This window comes from Felis catus, chromosome B4 (assembly GCF_018350175.1).
Source record: "Felis catus isolate Fca126 chromosome B4, F.catus_Fca126_mat1.0, whole genome shotgun sequence".
Taxonomy (NCBI): Eukaryota; Metazoa; Chordata; class Mammalia; order Carnivora; family Felidae; genus Felis; species Felis catus.
Genome location: NC_058374.1, coordinates 114,304,867 through 114,324,302, shown reverse-complemented (window position 1 = coordinate 114,324,302; position 19,436 = coordinate 114,304,867). Strand labels below are relative to the sequence as shown.

The window sequence follows — 19,436 nt, the reverse complement described above, 5'->3', positions numbered from 1 at the left end:
AGCACTACATTTATTTATTTATTTTTTAATTGATATAATGATGGTTACATTGGGTAGAAGAAGAAACGGAGTGGGTTGAATGGAAGCTCCTCGAAAGATAGGTCCGTGTCTTAAACTCGAACCCGTACCTGGGATCTTATTTGGCTAAAGTCTTTGCAGGTGTAATTAAATGAAAGAACTCGAGATGAGATTGTTCTGGATTATCTGGGTGGGCCCTAAATCCATCTACACGTGTACTAATAAGAGACAGGGTGAGAATAGACATAGAGAGGAAAGAAGGTTATCTGAAGATAGAGGCAGAGATTAAAGTGGTGCAGCCCCAGCCAAGGAACACCCGGATGAAGAAGCAAGGAAAGGTCCTTCCCTAGAACCTTCGGAAGGAGCCCAGCTCTGCCAGTTCCTTGATTTTGGATTTCTGGCTTCCAGAACTGTGAAAGCGTAAATTTCTCTTTGTTTAAGTCTCCTGGTTAGTGGTAATTTATTATAGAGGCCACAGAAGACTAATAAAGGGGGTAGTGCGAGTGAGTGGCAAGGGCACTGGCCAACTTGATTCCCAACTCTGACCTTCATTACGTTTGACCTTGGCATGGGGTCTTCCTGGGCCTCAGCTTCGTTATGTGGAAAACACCTGTAGTGAGACCCTTTCTGTCTCTGGTGAATCAAGGATTTAGGAGCACTGCTCTCAGTTTCCATGCCAGTGGCCAGTGGGTGGGAGCAGTAATTATACGGTGACCTTTATCTTGGCAGAAATGTTTGAAGATGAATAATTAAAGCTCCTCCTTTAGAAATATGACTAGTGCATCATTTGCATTTTTTTGCAATGGGCTTAAACCAAGAACTGTTGGCTTCTAATTCCTGGGTGCAAATTTTAAAGGAAAATAATGAAAAATACTAGAGATTACAGGGGTTACTTGCTGCCCTATGGTGATATGTGTGTCTTAATGACGTAAAAATCTTATTGAAGGTACTATATTTTGGATAAGGCATAATCTAACTCTTCCTCCTGCTATGAATGTTGCTCAGTGGTTTCTTTCTTACCAGGCAAGCTCATCAGGCTGCATTCCTCGAATGTGATATCCTTGCCTGATAGTAAAATTCATGGTAAATACACCTTTTCCAGCAGGTGGTTTTCCAGTAATTGTGTGACTAGACAAGGTAGGTATTCTATTTTAAGAACCATGGTGTTTTACTCTATGCAAGAGAGACAGTGCAATTTGGAATGCTTGCTTAGAACTATGGGTTGATTATACAAGAAGAGCAAATTAAGAATCAGCAACAATCTTAAAAAATATCTATCTCCTTTTATTTTTTCTTATTTTTTAATTTTAATTTTTTTATTATTTTTAATGTTTATTCTTGAGAGAGAGAGAGAGAGAGATAGAGAGAGAGAGAGAGAGAGAGAGAGAGAGAGAGAGAGAGAATGAGCGGGGGAGGGGCAGAATGAAAGAGAGACAGAATCCGAAGCAGGCTCCAAGCTCTGAGCTGTCAACACAAAGCCTGATGTGGGGCTTGAATCCACAAACCGTGAGATCATGACCTGAGCCGAAGCTGGACACTTAATGGACTGAGCCACCCAGTTGCCCTTAATTTTATTTTTAAAGAGAGAGAATAGGCAGGGAGAGAGGGCCAAAGGGAGAGAGAGAGAGAAAGAGAGAGAGAGAGAGCACATGAGCTGTGGAGAGGGGCAGAGGGAGAGAGAATCTTAAGCAAGTGCCACACTCAGCACGGAGCCTCACATGGGCTTGATCCCACGACCCTGGGATCATGACTTGAGACAAAACCAAGAGTTGGACTCTCAACAGACTGAGCCACCCAGGCGCCCCAAATATCCCCTTTTAAAATAATCAACAGAGAAATGACAAATAGATTGCCAGTCGGTGAAATCTGGGATATATTTTTCCATTACGAGTCTCAGAAGATAATTGGAAACGTTCCTTTTCCTGTTTGACTATAATTTCCAGCTCAACTTTCTACCAAAAGATTCCATTTTCTAGAATCCAACTGAGACTTCAGAAAGGACAGGGAGCCCGTGGCTCTTGTCCAGGGTCTGATACATAGTGGCCCCTTCATGAATGTGGAGTGAACATACAGAAGACTCATCCCTGACAAGCCAGTTCAACACAGAGCAGAGCCAGCCTGTGGAGTCTCATCAGTGTGGAGAACTCCCAAAGCTGTGACCTCCAGGGCTCACCCTGCAGTAGTTACCAAACACACGTGCGGGCCAGGCCCCAGGGCAGCTGCTGGTACGGGTAGCTGCCCACTCTCACCAGCTTTTCAGGCTACTGTCCTTGTGGAATGGAAGTCGCAATACAGCCCAGGGGGAAGAGGCAATGCTTGTGCAAATGCCCAGCAACTCCAGGTACACTTAAGAGAGAAACACAATTCAGACTGGGAAGATGGGGAAGGTTACAAGATGCTGGAGGGAGAAAAGTATCCGGAGGAGAAAATATACAAAACACAAAAGGGATCATACAATTTCCCCTACCAGGCTTGTCCTAACTTAACTAACTCACCGACTAACTTCCTTTTTTCTTAAATAAACATGCACTATGCGCCAGGCTATGTTCTAGGCACTAAGGATATAGGAATGAACAAAACAGACATGATCCCTGCGTACATGGAGCGTCCGTTCTAGAGGAGCCAATGCCAGTGGAAGAATAACACACAGTTCCTGCTGTGAAAGGAAGCTGGCCGGCAGCCTTGCCCTCCAGCCACGCCCAGCTCAGCCTCCCTGAGACCCCAGTCTCCCCTTCTGACTAATTAACAACATGCCGTCTATCTTACCACAAAGGGCAAAAATTTGCAACTATATGAGGTGATGGATGTTAACTAAACTTATGGTGGTGATCATTTTGCAATATATACATATATCAAATCGTTGTAATATACACCTTAAACTTATACGATGTTATATGTCAATTACATCTCAATAACCTGGAGAGAAAAAAAGAAAGTGCAATCCAGTAAAATATGATGCTGTGGAGTGTGAAATCTTTCAAAAAAGCTAAAAAACAAACAAACAAACAACCCAACAATCAATATACAATCTATTAGTCTCTAGTTAATACATTTCTAACAAGCTTCTAGGCTCTGCAAGAGCCAGGACAGGGTGTTCTCCCTCTCGGGTGCCACCCAAGCTTTAGAGACAGTGCTACGTGTATGTCAGGTTTTAAATAAAAGTCTGTGGAGGATATAACATTGTATTGAATCTAATGTTCAGACATCTCAGATGAACTTCGGGTGATAGATCATTTTACTCTGAGATCAGAATATCTTAGAAAGAATACGTCCGTAACTTGCATACAGGAAGTGCTTAATGAATGAATGAGTACATGGTTTAAAAAAAAAAACCAAAACACTAATATTTGTGTTGCTCTATTTACCACATCCAAAGCCTATTAGATGAGTACTATTTGCATCCCCATTTCACAGATGAAGATTTTGAGGTTTTGAGTTAAGAACCATGCCTGAGACCACACTGCCAGAGAGACACAGGGTTCAAACTCAGGGAGTTTGATTCTAAAAGCTCCCTAACACTATGTTGTGCTACTTCAGATCTGACTTGGGGGGGTGGGGTGGGGTGTGGGATGTCTTACTGGCATTCAATGTTTTTGTCTGGTTTCTTCCTCGAGAGATTTTTGAGTATCTTGCTATTTGGGTTTTGTGCCGATGTTACTGTTGTAGGGCTTTTTACCACAATACTCAGGATTCATTGTCTCACCGCTTCAAAGAAAGAAGAGGTGGACACGAAATGAGCAGCAGGCAAAAATTTATTAGAATATAAGATTAGAAAAGGAGAATAGTAGGACAGCTCTTTTTACAGAGAGGGGACATTCCAAAGTGATGCCCCAGGAGTACAGGGGAGGGTCCTCGTTTATAAGGTTCCGGTCACCACCCCCTCCCTTCCCCCTTGTTCCTTCTCAGGTTCTACCCCGAGAGCTCTAGGTGCTGGGTTGTCCATTCCTGGTTGGCTCATTTCCATTGTATGAGGGGTGGTCTGGGGCCATACTTAGGTCTTTTGTCAAATTCCTAAGGGAAACCTCAGAGAGAGTAGGTGGGGTCTGTTACATTCTTAAGAGGAGCCTATGCCTGAGGGGTTTGCTGTGGTCAGACACGCCCAGCATGGTTCCTAGAGGTGGTTTGTCCATTTCTGTTTTCAGCTTCAGGGAAGACTGAAAAATTAAGTGAGGCAGACGGCTTTCTGTTATAAATTTTAAGGGGGCTAGAAAGATCTCCCTGCCCATAAAATCTCCCTGTTTGCTTCCTGATGTTTAAAATCCCACCAACGCACCTTCATCGCTTGGCCTCAAGTCATGTCCTCTGTCAAAACACAAACAAATCAGGGATTGATAAGTGACACTGTAAGTCAAGCCACCTGCCAGCCTGCCTGCCAACCGACTACGTGACCGAGGCATCGTCTTACAAAGATTAAAGGTAAATAAGAGGTCTCTGCCCTCAGGAAGGTCTTGACTCTGGAAGCGGACAAATGGAAAAGAAATGCATCAGTGTCTTAGACATAGGTTTAGGGAAGAATTCCTCCCCCAAAAGGAAAGGATACACTGCTCTATTTCGAAAGATGAGCACAGATATCCCTTAAGCCTAAAGTCCTTCACACTTTAGTAAGAATGAACTATAAAGATTTTTTTTCCAGAAGGTGTATTTTGGTGATAGGAGAAGGTTTGGAGTGAGTGTGAGTTCAAAGGAATAGTACAGAGGGAGAGAGGGAATGGCAGCAAGAAAAAAAAAGTTCACGAAAACCTGGAATCAAGGTCATAACCCTGAGCTGAGTTCAGAACTGAGATGAGCCTGCTCAATTGTCAGGCCACATGTTAAAACCCCATAATAAAAGAAGAATCAGTATTTTTACAAAAGGGTTCATGTCTATTCTATAAGGCAAAAAATGTTGTGACTGACTGATACACATATAGGCAAGCACTTCTTCATTGAATATCCTAGGGGTCAGCAAACTTTTTTAATAAACTGCCAGGTTGTTAACATTTTAGGCTTTGATGGGCACTATGGTCTGTGTAATGACTGTAGTGCAACTCTGCCATTGGCTTGTAAGAGCGGCCAAGAGCAGTTTTCAAATCAGAGGGGGTGGCTGTGTTCCAGCGAAATTATTTACGAAAACAGATGGAGGACTGAATTTGGCCCAGAGGCCGTAGTTTGCTAGCTCATGGTTTATATCATTTCATAGACATATTATTTATTCATTCATTCATTCATTTATTTTATTAAAAACACTTTTTTGAGAGAGAAAAAAACAGAGCAGGGGAGAGGGGCAAAGGGAAAGAGAACTTTAAGTAGGCTCATGCTCAGTGTGGAGCCCGACGCGGGGCTCAATGTGAAAGACCCCTGCTTAGCTTAATAACACACCCCCACCCTATCTTCAGTTCCGTAACGCCTCACTTGCAGGGCTTGCACTTCCACCAGTTGACAAACAGGATATCTGCAGTTAGGCATCCGTACCCTGGGAGAGCTGTACCCCCACCTTTCCCTACGCAAGACAGGAACAGGTTGTCACATAAATAACGATGACCGCTTTCATCTCGCTTCTGTAAACCTGCTTACGCTCCCAAACCGGAGGTCCCCTGCCGCTTCGCACCCGGGCTCCAAGTTGCATCTGCCGAGAGAAACTCCATTTCCCAAGCTTTCCCAGGACGAAATTACCCCCAACCCTAACCACCACCGAGCAGAGAGCCTACCACCAGCCTGTATGCAAATGTAACTCAAAATGGTATAAAAGACCTGTAACCCCATATATCGGGGCTCTCCCGCTTTCTAACACTGGGGAGCCCTGGTGCACCAGTAAAGACTCTCTGCCGAAATCGGAGTGCCGAGTGGTTCTTTGCGCCAACTCTCATTCCATAGGGCCTAGGAGCTTGGCTCCTAACATTTGGTGCATTGGCCGGGAAGCGAGGGAAGGCAGGAGAACCCCGGCCCCGTCGGTAGATGACTCTCCGGCCCGGGCCACTGACGGACTGACTGAAGACAGACTTCTGTGCCTTTGTCTGCACACAGGTATTGTGTTCTATGTTTTGTCTCTGAACTGTGAATTCTGAGGCCGGCCGGCCACCTCAGTAGGAGTGTTGAAGGAGGACAGACGTGTCCTGAACCTTCACACCCCGGCCCCGAGGGACGCCTCGGTGGTGCTTGTAGAGGAGAACTGACAAGTTCGTCAGACTCCCCAAATCCGAAGGCAGGCCTCCCCTGCCATCTGAATCTGAATACCTGGCCGCGGCTCCTTGGTTGTTGTCTAGTCTGTGTTGTCTGGTCTGTATCGACATTGTAGTCATATTCGTGTGTGTGTGTGTAAGTGTGCGTGTGTGGACGCGTGGACAGGACGACACAGCCATGGGACAGACACTGACTACTCCTCTATCTTTGACTCTGACTCATTTCTCGGACGTCCAGGCAAGAGCTCGCAATCTATCCATTGAGGTTCGAAAAGGTCGATGGCGAACTTTTTGTTCATCGGAGTGGCCCACCCTATCTGTAGGGTGGCCCCGGGACGGGACTTTTGACCTCTTTGTTATATTACAGGTTAAGACGAAGGTAATGGATCCTGGACCACAAGGTCATCCAGATCAAGTGGCCTATATCCTCACCTGGGAGGATCTCATCCGGAATCCTCCGGCATGGGTGAAACCCTTCCTTCCTTCCTGCCCCACTTCTCAGTCTACCCTCCTTCCCCTGAAAACCTCCAAAAACCGAGCCTCAACCCAAACTCCAGATCCGCCCAAACCGGTTTTTCCCGATGAGTCCCAAAGGGACCCCCTCCTCCTAGACGCTTTGTCTTCGCCGCCCCACGCCCCCGAAGAGACTTCACCGCCCCACAACCCCCTCTTACTACCTCCACCCTATAATTCACCCCTGGCCCCCGTCTCCGTCCTGTCCCCGGTGCCCCCTACTTCCCCTCCTGCCTCCAGTTCCTCCTCCCCCTCCCCAACTTCTTCCCCCGCCTGTACGTCAGCCCCATCCTCTACTCCAGCCCCACCCGATCTAACTCCCCAGACCCCCCGCCTCCGTCTCCGGCGATCGGACGACCCGAACGGCCCTCCCACTTGGCAATCTTCCCTGTTTCCTCTCCGGACAGTCAACCGGACTGTCCAATATTGGCCATTTTCTGCATCCGATCTCTATAATTGGAAAACTCATAACCCTTCCTTTTCCCAAGAACCCCAGGCCCTAACCTCACTAATAGAGTCTATCCTCCTCACACACCAGCCTACCTGGGACGACTGCCAGCAGCTCTTACAGGTCCTTTTGACTACCGAGGAAAGGCAACGAGTTCTCCTGGAGGCCCGGAAAAATGTGCCGGGGCCGGGAGGTCTTCCAACTCAGCTTCCCAATGAAATAGATGAAGGGTTTCCCCTCACCCGCCCGGACTGGGACTATGAAACGGCTCCAGGTAGGGAGAGTCTCCGAATCTATCGCCAGGCTCTGTTGGCGGGTCTCAAGGGGGCAGGGAAACGGCCCACCAATTTGGCCAAGGTAAGGACCATAATCCAAGGAAAAGAGGAGAGCCCCGCAGCCTTTATGGAACGGCTTCTAGAGGGGTTTCGGATGTATACTCCATTTAACCCCGAGGCTCCAGAACATAAGGCTACCGTGGCCATGTCATTCATAGATCAGGCAGCGTCTGATATAAAAGGAAAGCTCCAACGGCTAGATGGGATTCAAACCTATGGGTTGCAGGAACTAGTTAGGGAGGCAGAAAAGGTATATAACAAAAGGGAGACCCCAGAGGAAAAGGAGGCTAGGCTAGCAAAAGAGCAGGAAGCACGGGAGGAACGAAGAGATCGAAAGAGAGATAAACATTTAACCAAAATCCTGGCAGCTGTAGTGACAGAAAACGGAACAGGAAAGTCAGGGGAAACGAAGAGGCGGCCCAAAGTAGGAAAAGACCAGTGCGCCTATTGCAAAGAACGCGGGCACTGGATCAAAGACTGCCCTAAGCGCCCCGGGAACTCAAAGAAACCTGCCTCTGTGCTCGCCTTAGGCGAAGAGAGCGAATAGGGATGTCAGGGCTCCGGAGCCCCCCCCGAGCCCCGGCTAACCCTATCTGTAGGGGGGCATCCCACCACCTTCCTGGTGGACACGGGAGCTCAACACTCGGTCTTAACCAAGGCAAATGGGCCTCTGTCCTCGCGTACCTCCTGGGTCCAAGGAGCGACAGGAAGAAAAATTCACAAATGGACTAACCGCCGCACGGTTGACTTAGGGCAAGGGACGGTGACACACTCCTTTCTGGTGGTACCCGAATGCCCGTACCCCCTTCTGGGACGAGACCTCCTAACCAAGCTTGGAGCCCAGATACACTTCTCCGAAACGGGGGCCCAAGTGCTAAACCGGGATGGCCAGCCTATCCAAGTCTTAACTGTGTCCTTACAAGACGAACACAGACTTTTTGAAACCCCGGTCACCACTAACCTCCTCGAAGCCTGGCTGCAGGACTTTCCCCAAGCCTGGGCAGAAACGGGAGGGCTCGGTCGAGCCAAATGCCAAGTCCCAATCATAATTGACCTAAAGCCCACGGCAATGCCTGTGTCTATCAGGCAGTATCCCATGAGCAAGGAGGCTCATATGGGCATTCAGCCACACATTACTAGATTTCTAGAGCTTGGGGTCCTGCGACCTTGCCGCTCACCTTGGAATACCCCTCTTTTACCAGTAAAAAAAACCTGGCACCCGGGACTACAGGCCCGTCCAAGACTTAAGAGAAGTCAACAAAAGGACTATGGATATCCACCCTATGGTCCCCAATCCCTATAACTTGCTCAGCACCCTGAGCCCAGACCACACCTGGTACACAGTACTGGACCTAAAAGATGCGTTCTTTTGCTTACCCTTGGCCCCCCAGAGCCAGGAACTGTTTGCTTTTGAATGGAGGGACCCTGAAAGAGGAATTTCAGGCCAATTAACCTGGACCCGCTTACCCCAAGGGTTCAAAAACTCCCCCACTCTCTTTGATGAGGCTCTTCACAGGGACCTAACTGACTTCCGGACTCAACATCCAGAAGTAACTCTACTCCAATATGTGGATGACCTTCTTCTGGCCGCCCCCACAAAAGAAGCCTGCATACTAGGTACCAGACATCTGCTCCGGGAATTAGGAGAAAAAGGATACCGGGCATCCGCCAAGAAGGCCCAGATTTGCCAAACCAAGGTAACCTACCTGGGGTACATACTGAGTGAGGGGAAAAGATGGCTCACCCCTGGGCGAATAGAAACTGTGGCTCGCATTCCGCCGCCCCAGAACCCCAGAGAGGTACGTGAATTCCTGGGAACTGCTGGGTTCTGTCGCTTATGGATACCTGGGTTCGCTGAGCTAGCCGCCCCCCTCTATGCCCTCACGAAAGAGAGTGCACCCTTCACCTGGCAGGAAAAACATCAGTCAGCCTTTGAGGCCCTAAAAGAGGCCCTCCTCTCCGCCCCGGCTCTCGGGTTGCCAGACACCTCCAAGCCCTTTACCCTTTTCATAGACGAGAAACAAGGAATTGCCAAAGGAGTTCTAACCCAAAAATTAGGGCCCTGGAAGAGGCCAGTAGCATACCTGTCCAAAAAGTTGGACCCTGTGGCAGCGGGGTGGCCCCCATGTCTTCGTATCATGGCAGCCACTGCTATGCTGGTCAAGGACTCTGCCAAATTAACCCTTGGACAGCCACTAACTGTTATCACCCCGCATGCTTTAGAGGCCATAGTGCGGCAGCCACCGGACCGATGGATAACCAACGCACGCCTAACCCACTACCAGGCCCTCCTACTGGACACAGACCGCGTCCAATTTGTACCTCCGGTTACCTTGAACCCTGCCACGTTGCTACCGGCACCGGAAGACCAACAGAGCGCACACGATTGCCGGCAAGTACTGGCTGAGACCCATGGGACACGGGAAGACCTTAAAGATCAAGAGCTCCCAGATGCGGATCACTCTTGGTATACGGACGGGAGCAGTTACATCGACTCAGGTACCCGGAGGGCGGGAGCGGCGGTAGTAGATGGCCACCACATCATATGGGCACAATCACTACCTCCTGGCACGTCTGCACAAAAGGCCGAGCTGATAGCGCTCACCAAGGCCCTAGAACTATCCGAAGGGAAAAAGGCTAACATATACACAGATAGCCGATATGCCTTTGCAACGGCTCATACACATGGGAGTATTTATGAAAGAAGGGGCCTACTAACCTCAGAAGGAAAAGAAATTAAAAACAAAGCTGAAATCATTGCATTATTAAAGGCCCTTTTTCTTCCCCGAAAAGTAGCCATAATTCATTGCCCCGGGCATCAGAAAGGACAAGACCCAATTGCAACAGGAAATAGACAGGCAGACCAAGTAGCCAGGCAAGTCGCTGTGGCAGAAACGTTGACTTTGACCACAAAACTTGAAGAAACCAATCTTACGACCAACAAATATGCTTACACCCCAGAAGACCAGGAAGAGGCAAAGGCCATAGGGGCTATACTGAATCAGGACACTAAAGACTGGGAAAAAGAAGGAAAGATAGTCCTTCCCCGAAAGGAAGCCCTGGCAATGATCCAACAAATGCACGCCTGGACACATTTAAGTAATCAGAAGCTGAAGTTACTGATTAAAAAAACTGACTTCTTAATCCCTGAGGCAGGCACCCTCATAGAACAGGTAACCTCCGCCTGTAAGGTCTGTCAACAGGTAAACGCTGGGGCTACCCGAGTGCTGGAAGGAAAACGGACTCGTGGTAACCGCCCAGGAGTCTATTGGGAAATAGACTTTACTGAAGTAAAGCCTCACCATGCGGGGTATAAGTACCTATTAGTGTTTGTAGACACCTTTTCAGGATGGGTAGAAGCCTACCCCACCCGACAAGAAACGGCACACGTGGTAGCCAAGAAGATTTTAGAAGAAATCTTCCCCAGATTTGGACTTCCCAAGGTAATCGGGTCAGATAACGGGCCGGCCTTCGTTTCCCAGGTAAGTCAGGGGCTCGCCAGGACACTGGGGATTAATTGGAAATTACACTGTGCATATAGGCCCCAGAGCTCAGGACAGGTAGAAAGAATGAATAGAACAATAAAAGAGACCCTTACTAAATTGACCTTAGAGACTGGCTTAAAAGATTGGAGACGCCTCCTATCTCTGGCTTTGTTAAGAGCCAGAAATACGCCCAACCGTTTCGGGCTCACCCCGTATGAAATCCTTTATGGGGGACCCCCCCCTTTGTCAACCTTGCTCAATTCCTTCTCCCCCTCCGATCCTAAGACTGATTTACAAGCCCGACTAAAAGGGCTGCAAGCGGTGCAGGCCCAAATCTGGACACCCCTGGCCGAACTGTACCGGCCAGGACATCCACAAACTAGCCACCCATTTCAGGTAGGAGACTCCGTGTACGTCCGGCGGCACCGCTCTCAAGGATTGGAGCCTCGTTGGAAGGGACCTTACATCGTCCTGCTGACCACGCCCACCGCCATAAAGGTTGACGGGATCGCCGCCTGGATTCACGCATCGCACGCCAAGGCAGCCCCAAGAACCCCTGGACCGAAAGCTCCCAAAACCTGGAAGCTCCACCGTTCGGAGAACCCTCTTAAGATAAGACTCTCCCGTGTCTGACTGTTAATCCACCCTGTCCCTGCACAAACCCAAAATGAAACCCCCAGCGGGAATGGTCTTTCTGTGGGTCCTCACAAGCTTGGGGGCGGGAATTGGAGCTAAAATTGTCAAAGAGGGGAACCCACATCAGGTTTATACCTTGACTTGGCAAATCTACTCCCAGAGCGGGGAAGTTGTCTGGGAGGTCCAAGGTAACCATGCGCTTAATACTTGGTGGCCCCCACTTACCCCTGATTTTTGCCAGCTGGCAGCTGGATTAGACACTTGGGATATCCCAGCTAGAAGCCCCAAGAACCTGCAGTCCTACATGGGGGAAAGAATCCAGCAGATGACTGCCCATGGATGCAGTAGTCCCACTGCCAGATGTAGATTAGCCCAGGCAGAGTTCTATGTCTGTCCTCGAGACAATAGGGATAGGGCCACTGCCCACCGATGTGGGGGATATGAAGAATATTTCTGCTCGGCATGGGGCTGCGAAACTACTGGCGATGCCTACTGGCAACCTACCTCTTCCTGGGACTTAATCACCATTACAAGAGGTTACACCAAACCTGACCCCGATGGACACACTTGCTACTATAAAAAGGGCACAGAAGGGTATCATCATTGGATAAGTCCCCTGTCTCTACCTCTTAAGATTACCTTTACAGATTCAGGAAAACGGGCTCTCGGATGGCAGACGGGCTATACATGGGGACTCCGATGGTACCTACCGGGAAAAGATAGGGGGATTGTTCTAAAAATCAAATTAAAAATAGATACAATCACCCAAACCGTAGGTCCCAACCTAGTATTGGCCGATCAAAAAGCTCCGGTCCAGCTAGCCATCCCAGTCCAGCCACCAAGGGCCCCAACTCAGACACCGGGAATTAACCCTGTTAATTCCACTCTAAGCCCCAGTCTAGGATACCCGACCCCCCCCTCTCGACCGGGCACAGGAGATAGGCTCCTAAACCTTGTACAAGGGGTATACTTAACTCTCAACCTTACGGCCCCAAATCAAACTCAGGACTGTTGGCTCTGCCTAACGGCTAAACCCCCTTACTATCAGGGAGTTGCTATAATTGGGAACTTTACTAACCATACGAATGCCCCACTGAGATGTAGCACTACACCTCGACATGGCCTCACTTTAACTGAAGTCACCGGTCATGGCCTATGTATTGGGAAAATTCCACCCTCACACCAGAATCTCTGTAGTCAGACCATACCATCTGTCGGGCAGGGTCCCTATTATTTGACCGCTCCCAACGGAACGTACTGGGTCTGTAACACCGGACTCACGCCATGCATCTCGCACCAGGTACTCAATAATACTGCCGACTATTGCATCCTAATTGAACTTTGGCCAAAAATCTTCTACCATGACTCAGAATATATTTATGGCCACTACGAACCCGGCGGCAGATTCCGGAGAGAACCAGTTTCCCTCACCGTAGCACTGCTCCTAGGGGGATTAACTATGGGAAGTTTAGCAGCTGGCATAGGGACAGGCACCGCAGCTCTCATAGAAACTAATCAGTTCAAGCAGTTACAAATCGCTATGCATTCTGACATACAGGCACTAGAAGAATCCATCTCGGCACTAGAAAGATCCCTAACCTCCCTCTCAGAAGTGGTTTTACAAAATCGGAGGGGACTTGACCTGTTGTTCTTACAAGAAGGCGGGTTATGTGCTGCCCTCAAAGAAGAGTGCTGCTTCTATGCTGATCACACAGGAATAGTGAGAGACAGCATGGCCAAGCTGAGGGAGAGACTCAAACAAAGACAAAAGCTGTTCGAATCTCAGCAAGGCTGGTTTGAGGGGTGGTATAACAAATCCCCCTGGTTTACCACTCTAGTCTCCTCCCTCATGGGCCCTTTAATACTCCTACTATTAATACTGATGTTCGGACCTTGCATCCTCAACCGCTTGGTACAATTCATAAGAGAAAGACTCTCTGTCATCCAGGCCTTGGTCCTAACTCAACAGTACCACCAACTAAGACAATTTGACGCAGAAAGGCCAGATACAATCGAATGAAAGGTTTCATTCGATGCCAAAAGAAAATGGGGGAATGAAAGACCCCTGCTTAGCTTAATAACACACCCCCACCCTATCTTTAGTTCCGTAACGCCTCACTTGCAGGGCTTGCACTTCCACCAGTTGACAAACAGGATATCTGCAGTTAGGCATCCGTACCCTGGGAGAGCTGTACCCCCACCTTTCCCTACGCAAGACAGGAACAGGTTGTCACATAAATAACGATGACCGCTTTCATCTCGCTTCTGTAAACCTGCTTACGCTCCCAAACCGGAGGTCCCCTGCCGCTTCGCACCCGGGCTCCAAGTTGCATCTGCCGAGAGAAACTCCATTTCCCAAGCTTTCCCAGGACGAAATTACCCCCAACCCTAACCACCACCGAGCAGAGAGCCTACCACCAGCCTGTATGCAAATGTAACTCAAAATGGTATAAAAGACCTGTAACCCCATATATCGGGGCTCTCCCGCTTTCTAACACTGGGGAGCCCTGGTGCACCAGTAAAGACTCTCTGCCGAAATCGGAGTGCCGAGTGGTTCTTTGCGCCAACTCTCATTCCATAGGGCCTAGGAGCTTGGCTCCTAACAAATGTCACCACCGTGAGATCATGACTTGAGCCAAAATCAAGAATTGGACACGTAACTGACTAAGTCACCCAGGTTCCCTGCCAAGTTGTTCCTTTGAATTTACCAAAACTAGTTCTGTTATCATCTTACAAAGATTCTGCATGTCAGTAAAAATTACCTGCGTGCTATCTTTTGCAACTGGCTGGTTGTGTCCTATCACTTAAACTATATGTCTGCTAACTTATCTTATAATCAGAGCTACACACAGACTTCACCTGCTCTAGGAAGCATTCTTTTTTTAAATTTTAATTTATTTTAATGTTTTATTTTTGAGAGGAGAGAGAGAGAGAGAGAGAGAGAGAGACGGAGAGAACGAGAGGGGGAGGGGCAGAGAGAGAGGGAGACAAAATCCGAAGTAGGCTCCAGGCTCTGAGCTGTCAGCACAGAGCCCAACATAGGGCTCAAACTTGTGAACCGCATCATGACCTGAGCCGAGGTCAGATGCCCAAACTTGACATCAAGACCTCTAACCCGCCCTCCCCAATTCTTCTCCTCCCTCACCCGTCCGCACATGGTTACCTAGATTGGTCAATGGAACTATCTGCCACCCAGAGATGCAAGCCAGAAGCTTGGAGATCATTCTTGACAACTTCCTTCCTCTCACCCTGATGGTCTACTATTCCCAAAGTCTAGATGATTCTACCTCCTAATACCTCCTCAACTGAAATACTTCTTTTTAACTCCAGTGTGTTCATCAGAGCCTAGCCTACTAACTTCTCATATCTGAACATTCTAATTGTTCTGCTGGAGTCCTCTCTCACCTAAATGTCATGTCCACCCTTTATCCATCTGGCCGTGTCTGTCCAGTCAGTGGTTTCAGACTGCTCTTAGGGTAAGGAACAAAATCCCAAACACCCTATTAGACTCTGCATGATCGACTCTAACATCATCATCTTCCTCTGAGACTGCTCTCTCTTTCCCTTCCTCTGACACACCTGAATCAGGTATTATTTTAGAGCTTTATTCTCATTTGTGTCTGTAGAAGATTTGTATCAATAATTCCATTCTTCACCAACTTTTGTATCCACACCCTTTACCAAGTAACACTTCTGTGCTCTCCCATGTAGGTGACACACAATTTCCTACCCCACCCCCACTGAGTTCAGTCATGTGACTTGCTTTGGCCAGTAGAATTAGGACAGACACCGAGCCCATGCTGCAAGTGTCTTCCCGAATCTCTCCTTTCACCATAAGAAGAATATACCCTTTGGTTCCATGAAAAGGATGAGGAACATGCAGAATGGAACTACCCAGCTGAGACCAGCCTACTTCAACTCACACCTGATAGATGCACAGATACATAAGAAAAAATAGCTGGTTGTTGTTTTAAGCCCCTGAGGTTTGGGGTGGTTGGTCATATAGGAATAGCTAATGGAAACACTAACGCGATAATCTGCATTTTCCCGTGTGGCTTTGTAAATGTCCTCAGCCTTAGTCGATATGTTTAGGTCAACTGGGGTTAAGAGGGTTAGAATCAACAAAGATGGCATACGCGGATCTCATTCCTCTGACTGAAAACAGCAATATTTTGCTTGAGGATCGAGGTCCTGTAATAAAACAATGGCCACTTCCTGACAATTTCTCCGTGACTTTCCAAATGAAATAAGGGCTTTCCTGCCCAGCTTGCAAACGGGGTGGGTGAAACTGAGCATGGATCTTTCCCTTACTGTCACAGAGGCTCTTCATCCCCGGGAAGAATGGCAAGCCCACCGGCGCATCCCTGGGGACCATGCTGAAAATCCAGAGCTGGTTTCTGACACAGCCTACCTGCTTCTCAAATACAGACACGATCTGTCAGAAGAGACCTTTGAAAGGTCGTCCTAGCTTCAAACAGAGCATCTTGCTGTTTTTATCCTTGTCCTCTGAGTTTCTCTTTGAAGAGCTGTTGAATGTTTCTGGCCTTTATATTTTCTCAGCCTGACAAAACCAATTACTAAGTGGATGTTAATTAAGCCACAGGGCCAAGTCATTGGCAATTCAAAATGAAAACCATGACCGCATGTGGCCGTCATACCTTGCCCCAAAAAGCCTCAGCAAAATGCTCTGCCTTCAAGGAGACTCTTGAAATTAAGACTCTGTCACCCATAAATGTTAAGCGACTCGGGGGCTGTAAAGCAAAGTGCCCTGATTAATGTGCCATCAGGTTTGCTATGTCAGAACAGCCACAGAGAGGGAAAAGTCAGCAGTGGACAGTTTTCACAGCATTAGAGAAAATAAAGACGTGCCCAGCTGGCTGGGTGCAATTCTCTCTGAAATAAGTTTTTCAAATGTAGGTTTCAGTTTTGCTTAAATCCACCCCAAATTCCAAAGCAAACATCTGGAAAAGAGAGGCAATGAACTTTCCTAGCTAAAATGTTCTGGATATTTTCTTTTTGGTGAGGAGGGGGAGAAGATTAGATATTTGAACAATTCATTCTTTCTCTGCTTTTAAACTAGCCCTACCAGGTTGTCTTCAATGGCCTGGATCGCAAGAGGGCTGCCTTTACTATATCTAATGGCCGGCAGACCATCGCTAACCTGACCTTCTACTCTAGAAGAAGAAAGTGAACTAGACCTCTGTTCTCCCTCTTCTCCAAACTACTTAGAGCCAACATGTCCTGAAAAGTGTGTGACTTCCTGTGCTGTCTCCCATCATAGGACCTCGTGGCATTTGGGGTAATATGGCAACCCAGAGACCCATCTTGCCTTGTAGTGCTCTGATTGAGCATGGGAGGTCCGACACCGTATTACCCGAGAACCAGGAGGCCTTGTGGCAGGGCTGGGTGGTGAGTGGCTTCCTTTCTCTGGAAGAGAGGCCTGGGAAAAAGCCCCCCACTGATGGGCTGAAGCAGGGGAAGGGGTTCAGATAAGATGGATGTGTTCAGGGTGGTATGGCCGTAGATAGGAGAAGGGGTTCAAATGAGCCAGTTGTGTTGAGGACCTTTGGGGATCTGGAGGGAATCTTGGTTGGAGTCTCAAGGGCGATAGAGAATGTGAAGAATTCTTTGGGCTTCCAGGCAGACTCTTGGAGAGGTAACATGGAGAGACTGCTGGCTCCTGCTGGCTTCCAGGCTCCTTCCAGGTGAGCACTTCCTAGGTCTCTTGCTGAGGCAGCAGTGTGACGACGCTCCACAGACATTGCCCCTTAATCTCCTGTAAGTGGGAGACGTAGAGATGCGGTCTGGGGCTTGCTGGTCAGAGTGGAGAAGATTCTCCTGGTTCTCGCAGTGCTTCTTTGACTGACTCCTCACAGAGAACCGAGGAGACGCCCCACAGCCTCTTATCTGCACCTCTGGGCAGGGTGGCTCCATCTTTCCTGTGCAGCTAAGAGCCCCTATTGCCGGAAGCTTCCAGGGGACATTGTTGGACTTGCTGTTCCTGGGACCACACTGGGGTTGTTCAGTTTCTGAATTCAAGTGCCACTCTTCCTCTGGTATGTCTTTGCCCTTTTCCAGAGGAAAAATTTACATGCAGGTTGTTGCATTTTTAGTGAGGAAGAGCAGAGTGTGCAGTCTTTTGCAAATGAGGGAGAGCAACGTGAGAAAAAAAAGGTATCTGAAATTTCAGGTGAAAACCTCTAATTTGTCACGGGACATCGGTAGAGACCACTTATTAGCATCCTTTAAGTTTTGAGGATAAATAACATAAACGATTCCAACCTTCCCATCTGAATAGTTTGTATGTTGAAATTTGTATACTGTTTACTTATGCCTTCCAGGTTGAAACAAAAAATGTTTTAAGAACCTTAGTGACCTACGAGACTTTCCAAAGCCACAAAGCTCAACACCTTTTGATTATTCCATTTTAAGACAATTAAATATACATTAACATTTCTTACATTCTCTATCTATCTATCTAATCTAATCTATCATCTATCTATCTTATGCTTTGGTGTATTTCAGGGATATAAGGCTATAAGAACAAGGAGAACAGGGAGCCTGGGTGGCTCAGTTGGTTAAGTGTCTGCTTTTGGCTCAGGTCATGATCTCGCAGTTCTTGAGTTCGAACCCTGCATCGGGCTCTCTGCTGTCCATGGAGAGCCATCTTTGGATCTTCTATTCCCCCTCTCTCTCTGCCCCTCCCCGGCTCATGCTGTCTCTCTCTTTTAAAAATAAATAAATAAAAGTTTAAAAATATATATGTATTAAGAAAAAAACAACAACGACAACAAAACCCTTTCCCTCAAGATTTAAATTACAGGATGAAGCATGGTTTCAGTCATCGCTGTACAGAATTTTGCAAAAGGTGTTCTAGGTTTTTGTCTATCCTTGTATTTTGGAAAAATAACTTGCAAATCTGAAAAGAAAAACCCATATGTCACCCAAATGCCCTACTTCTTGTGATTAGAGGTGCTTTCTAGGACTCACTAATGCAGAATGATCTCTCAATTATACTTTTCTCATGCTCAAGGTAAACTGATTCTACCATTTGACAACTTGATCCATGGCAACATGGAAACGACTTACTACAGCTCTGTTATTTTGTAGTTTACCATATGAAGAAAGTAGCTTTGTGTGGGAAAGCATTGATCCTTACTCATCCTGCTAAAGATTGTGTAAGAGTCACCTCTCAATTACTTACAGGCCTGGTGTGGGGCTGTGGATAAGATACTATCTTCCTTTGCCATGGACAATGTGGGAAGCGGTTTCAGACTGTGCATGGCTTGTTTATAGATGACGTATCAGTAATTGATCACATATTATGAGATCTCCAGTAACAATTTTAGCAAGTCTGTAATTCTAAAGCAAAACTCAGCCATCTGGAATGCATTGGGAATGAACACATTTGAATAGCCAAATTTTAAGGATAACTAATAATTTTCTTTAGTACTCCATGATTTTAATTGCACTGACAACACTTTTTAGTAGATCTTTTTCTACAGTGTATTATTTACCTCCTCAACTTGATAATAGAGAACACTGAACAGCTGTATATCTTTTCTTGATGACCTAGCCTCTTTATGTTGATTATCACTCATAGTACTAGTTGACATGCAATGGTTGTTACTATGTTTACCGTAGCTTTATGAAGAATACAATAATTGTTACAGATTTTTATAGCATATGACTAAATGGCTTCACACCGATATATTCTCAAGTTTTTATTCATTATTTCTCATTATAGTTGGGGTACTTGCCTAAAGCAGCCTCTCTCCCCTTTGTTTCTTCCAGTCTGTTTCAGGCATAGAGGTCCAATGACCCTATGTAGAGAGGATTCATA

The 19,436-nt window shown here is 47.3% G+C and overlaps 1 protein-coding gene and 1 long non-coding RNA gene across 2 annotated transcripts in view; one reads left to right on the top strand and one right to left on the bottom strand.

The window, feature by feature from the left end:
* PLEKHG7 (pleckstrin homology and RhoGEF domain containing G7) overlaps window positions 1-18,068 on the bottom strand; it is a 69,364-nt gene extending 51,296 nt beyond the window's left edge. Inside the window, 8 exon segments of the mRNA XM_045062676.1 lie at window positions 2,268-2,364; window positions 8,206-8,346; window positions 10,035-10,090; window positions 12,239-12,299; window positions 12,988-13,104; window positions 15,905-16,028; window positions 17,085-17,339; window positions 17,342-18,068. Coding sequence (XP_044918611.1) covers window positions 2,268-2,364; window positions 8,206-8,346; window positions 10,035-10,090; window positions 12,239-12,299; window positions 12,988-13,104; window positions 15,905-16,028; window positions 17,085-17,339; window positions 17,342-17,527 — 1,037 coding nt within the window. The 5' untranslated portion in view covers window positions 17,528-18,068.
* Window positions 9,108-10,121, top strand: LOC123386680. Its single transcript, XR_006600964.1, has 2 exons — window positions 9,108-9,169; window positions 9,758-10,121. It is a non-coding gene; the product is annotated as an uncharacterized LOC123386680 (long non-coding RNA).
* Window positions 18,069-19,436: the final 1,368 nt, after the last annotated feature.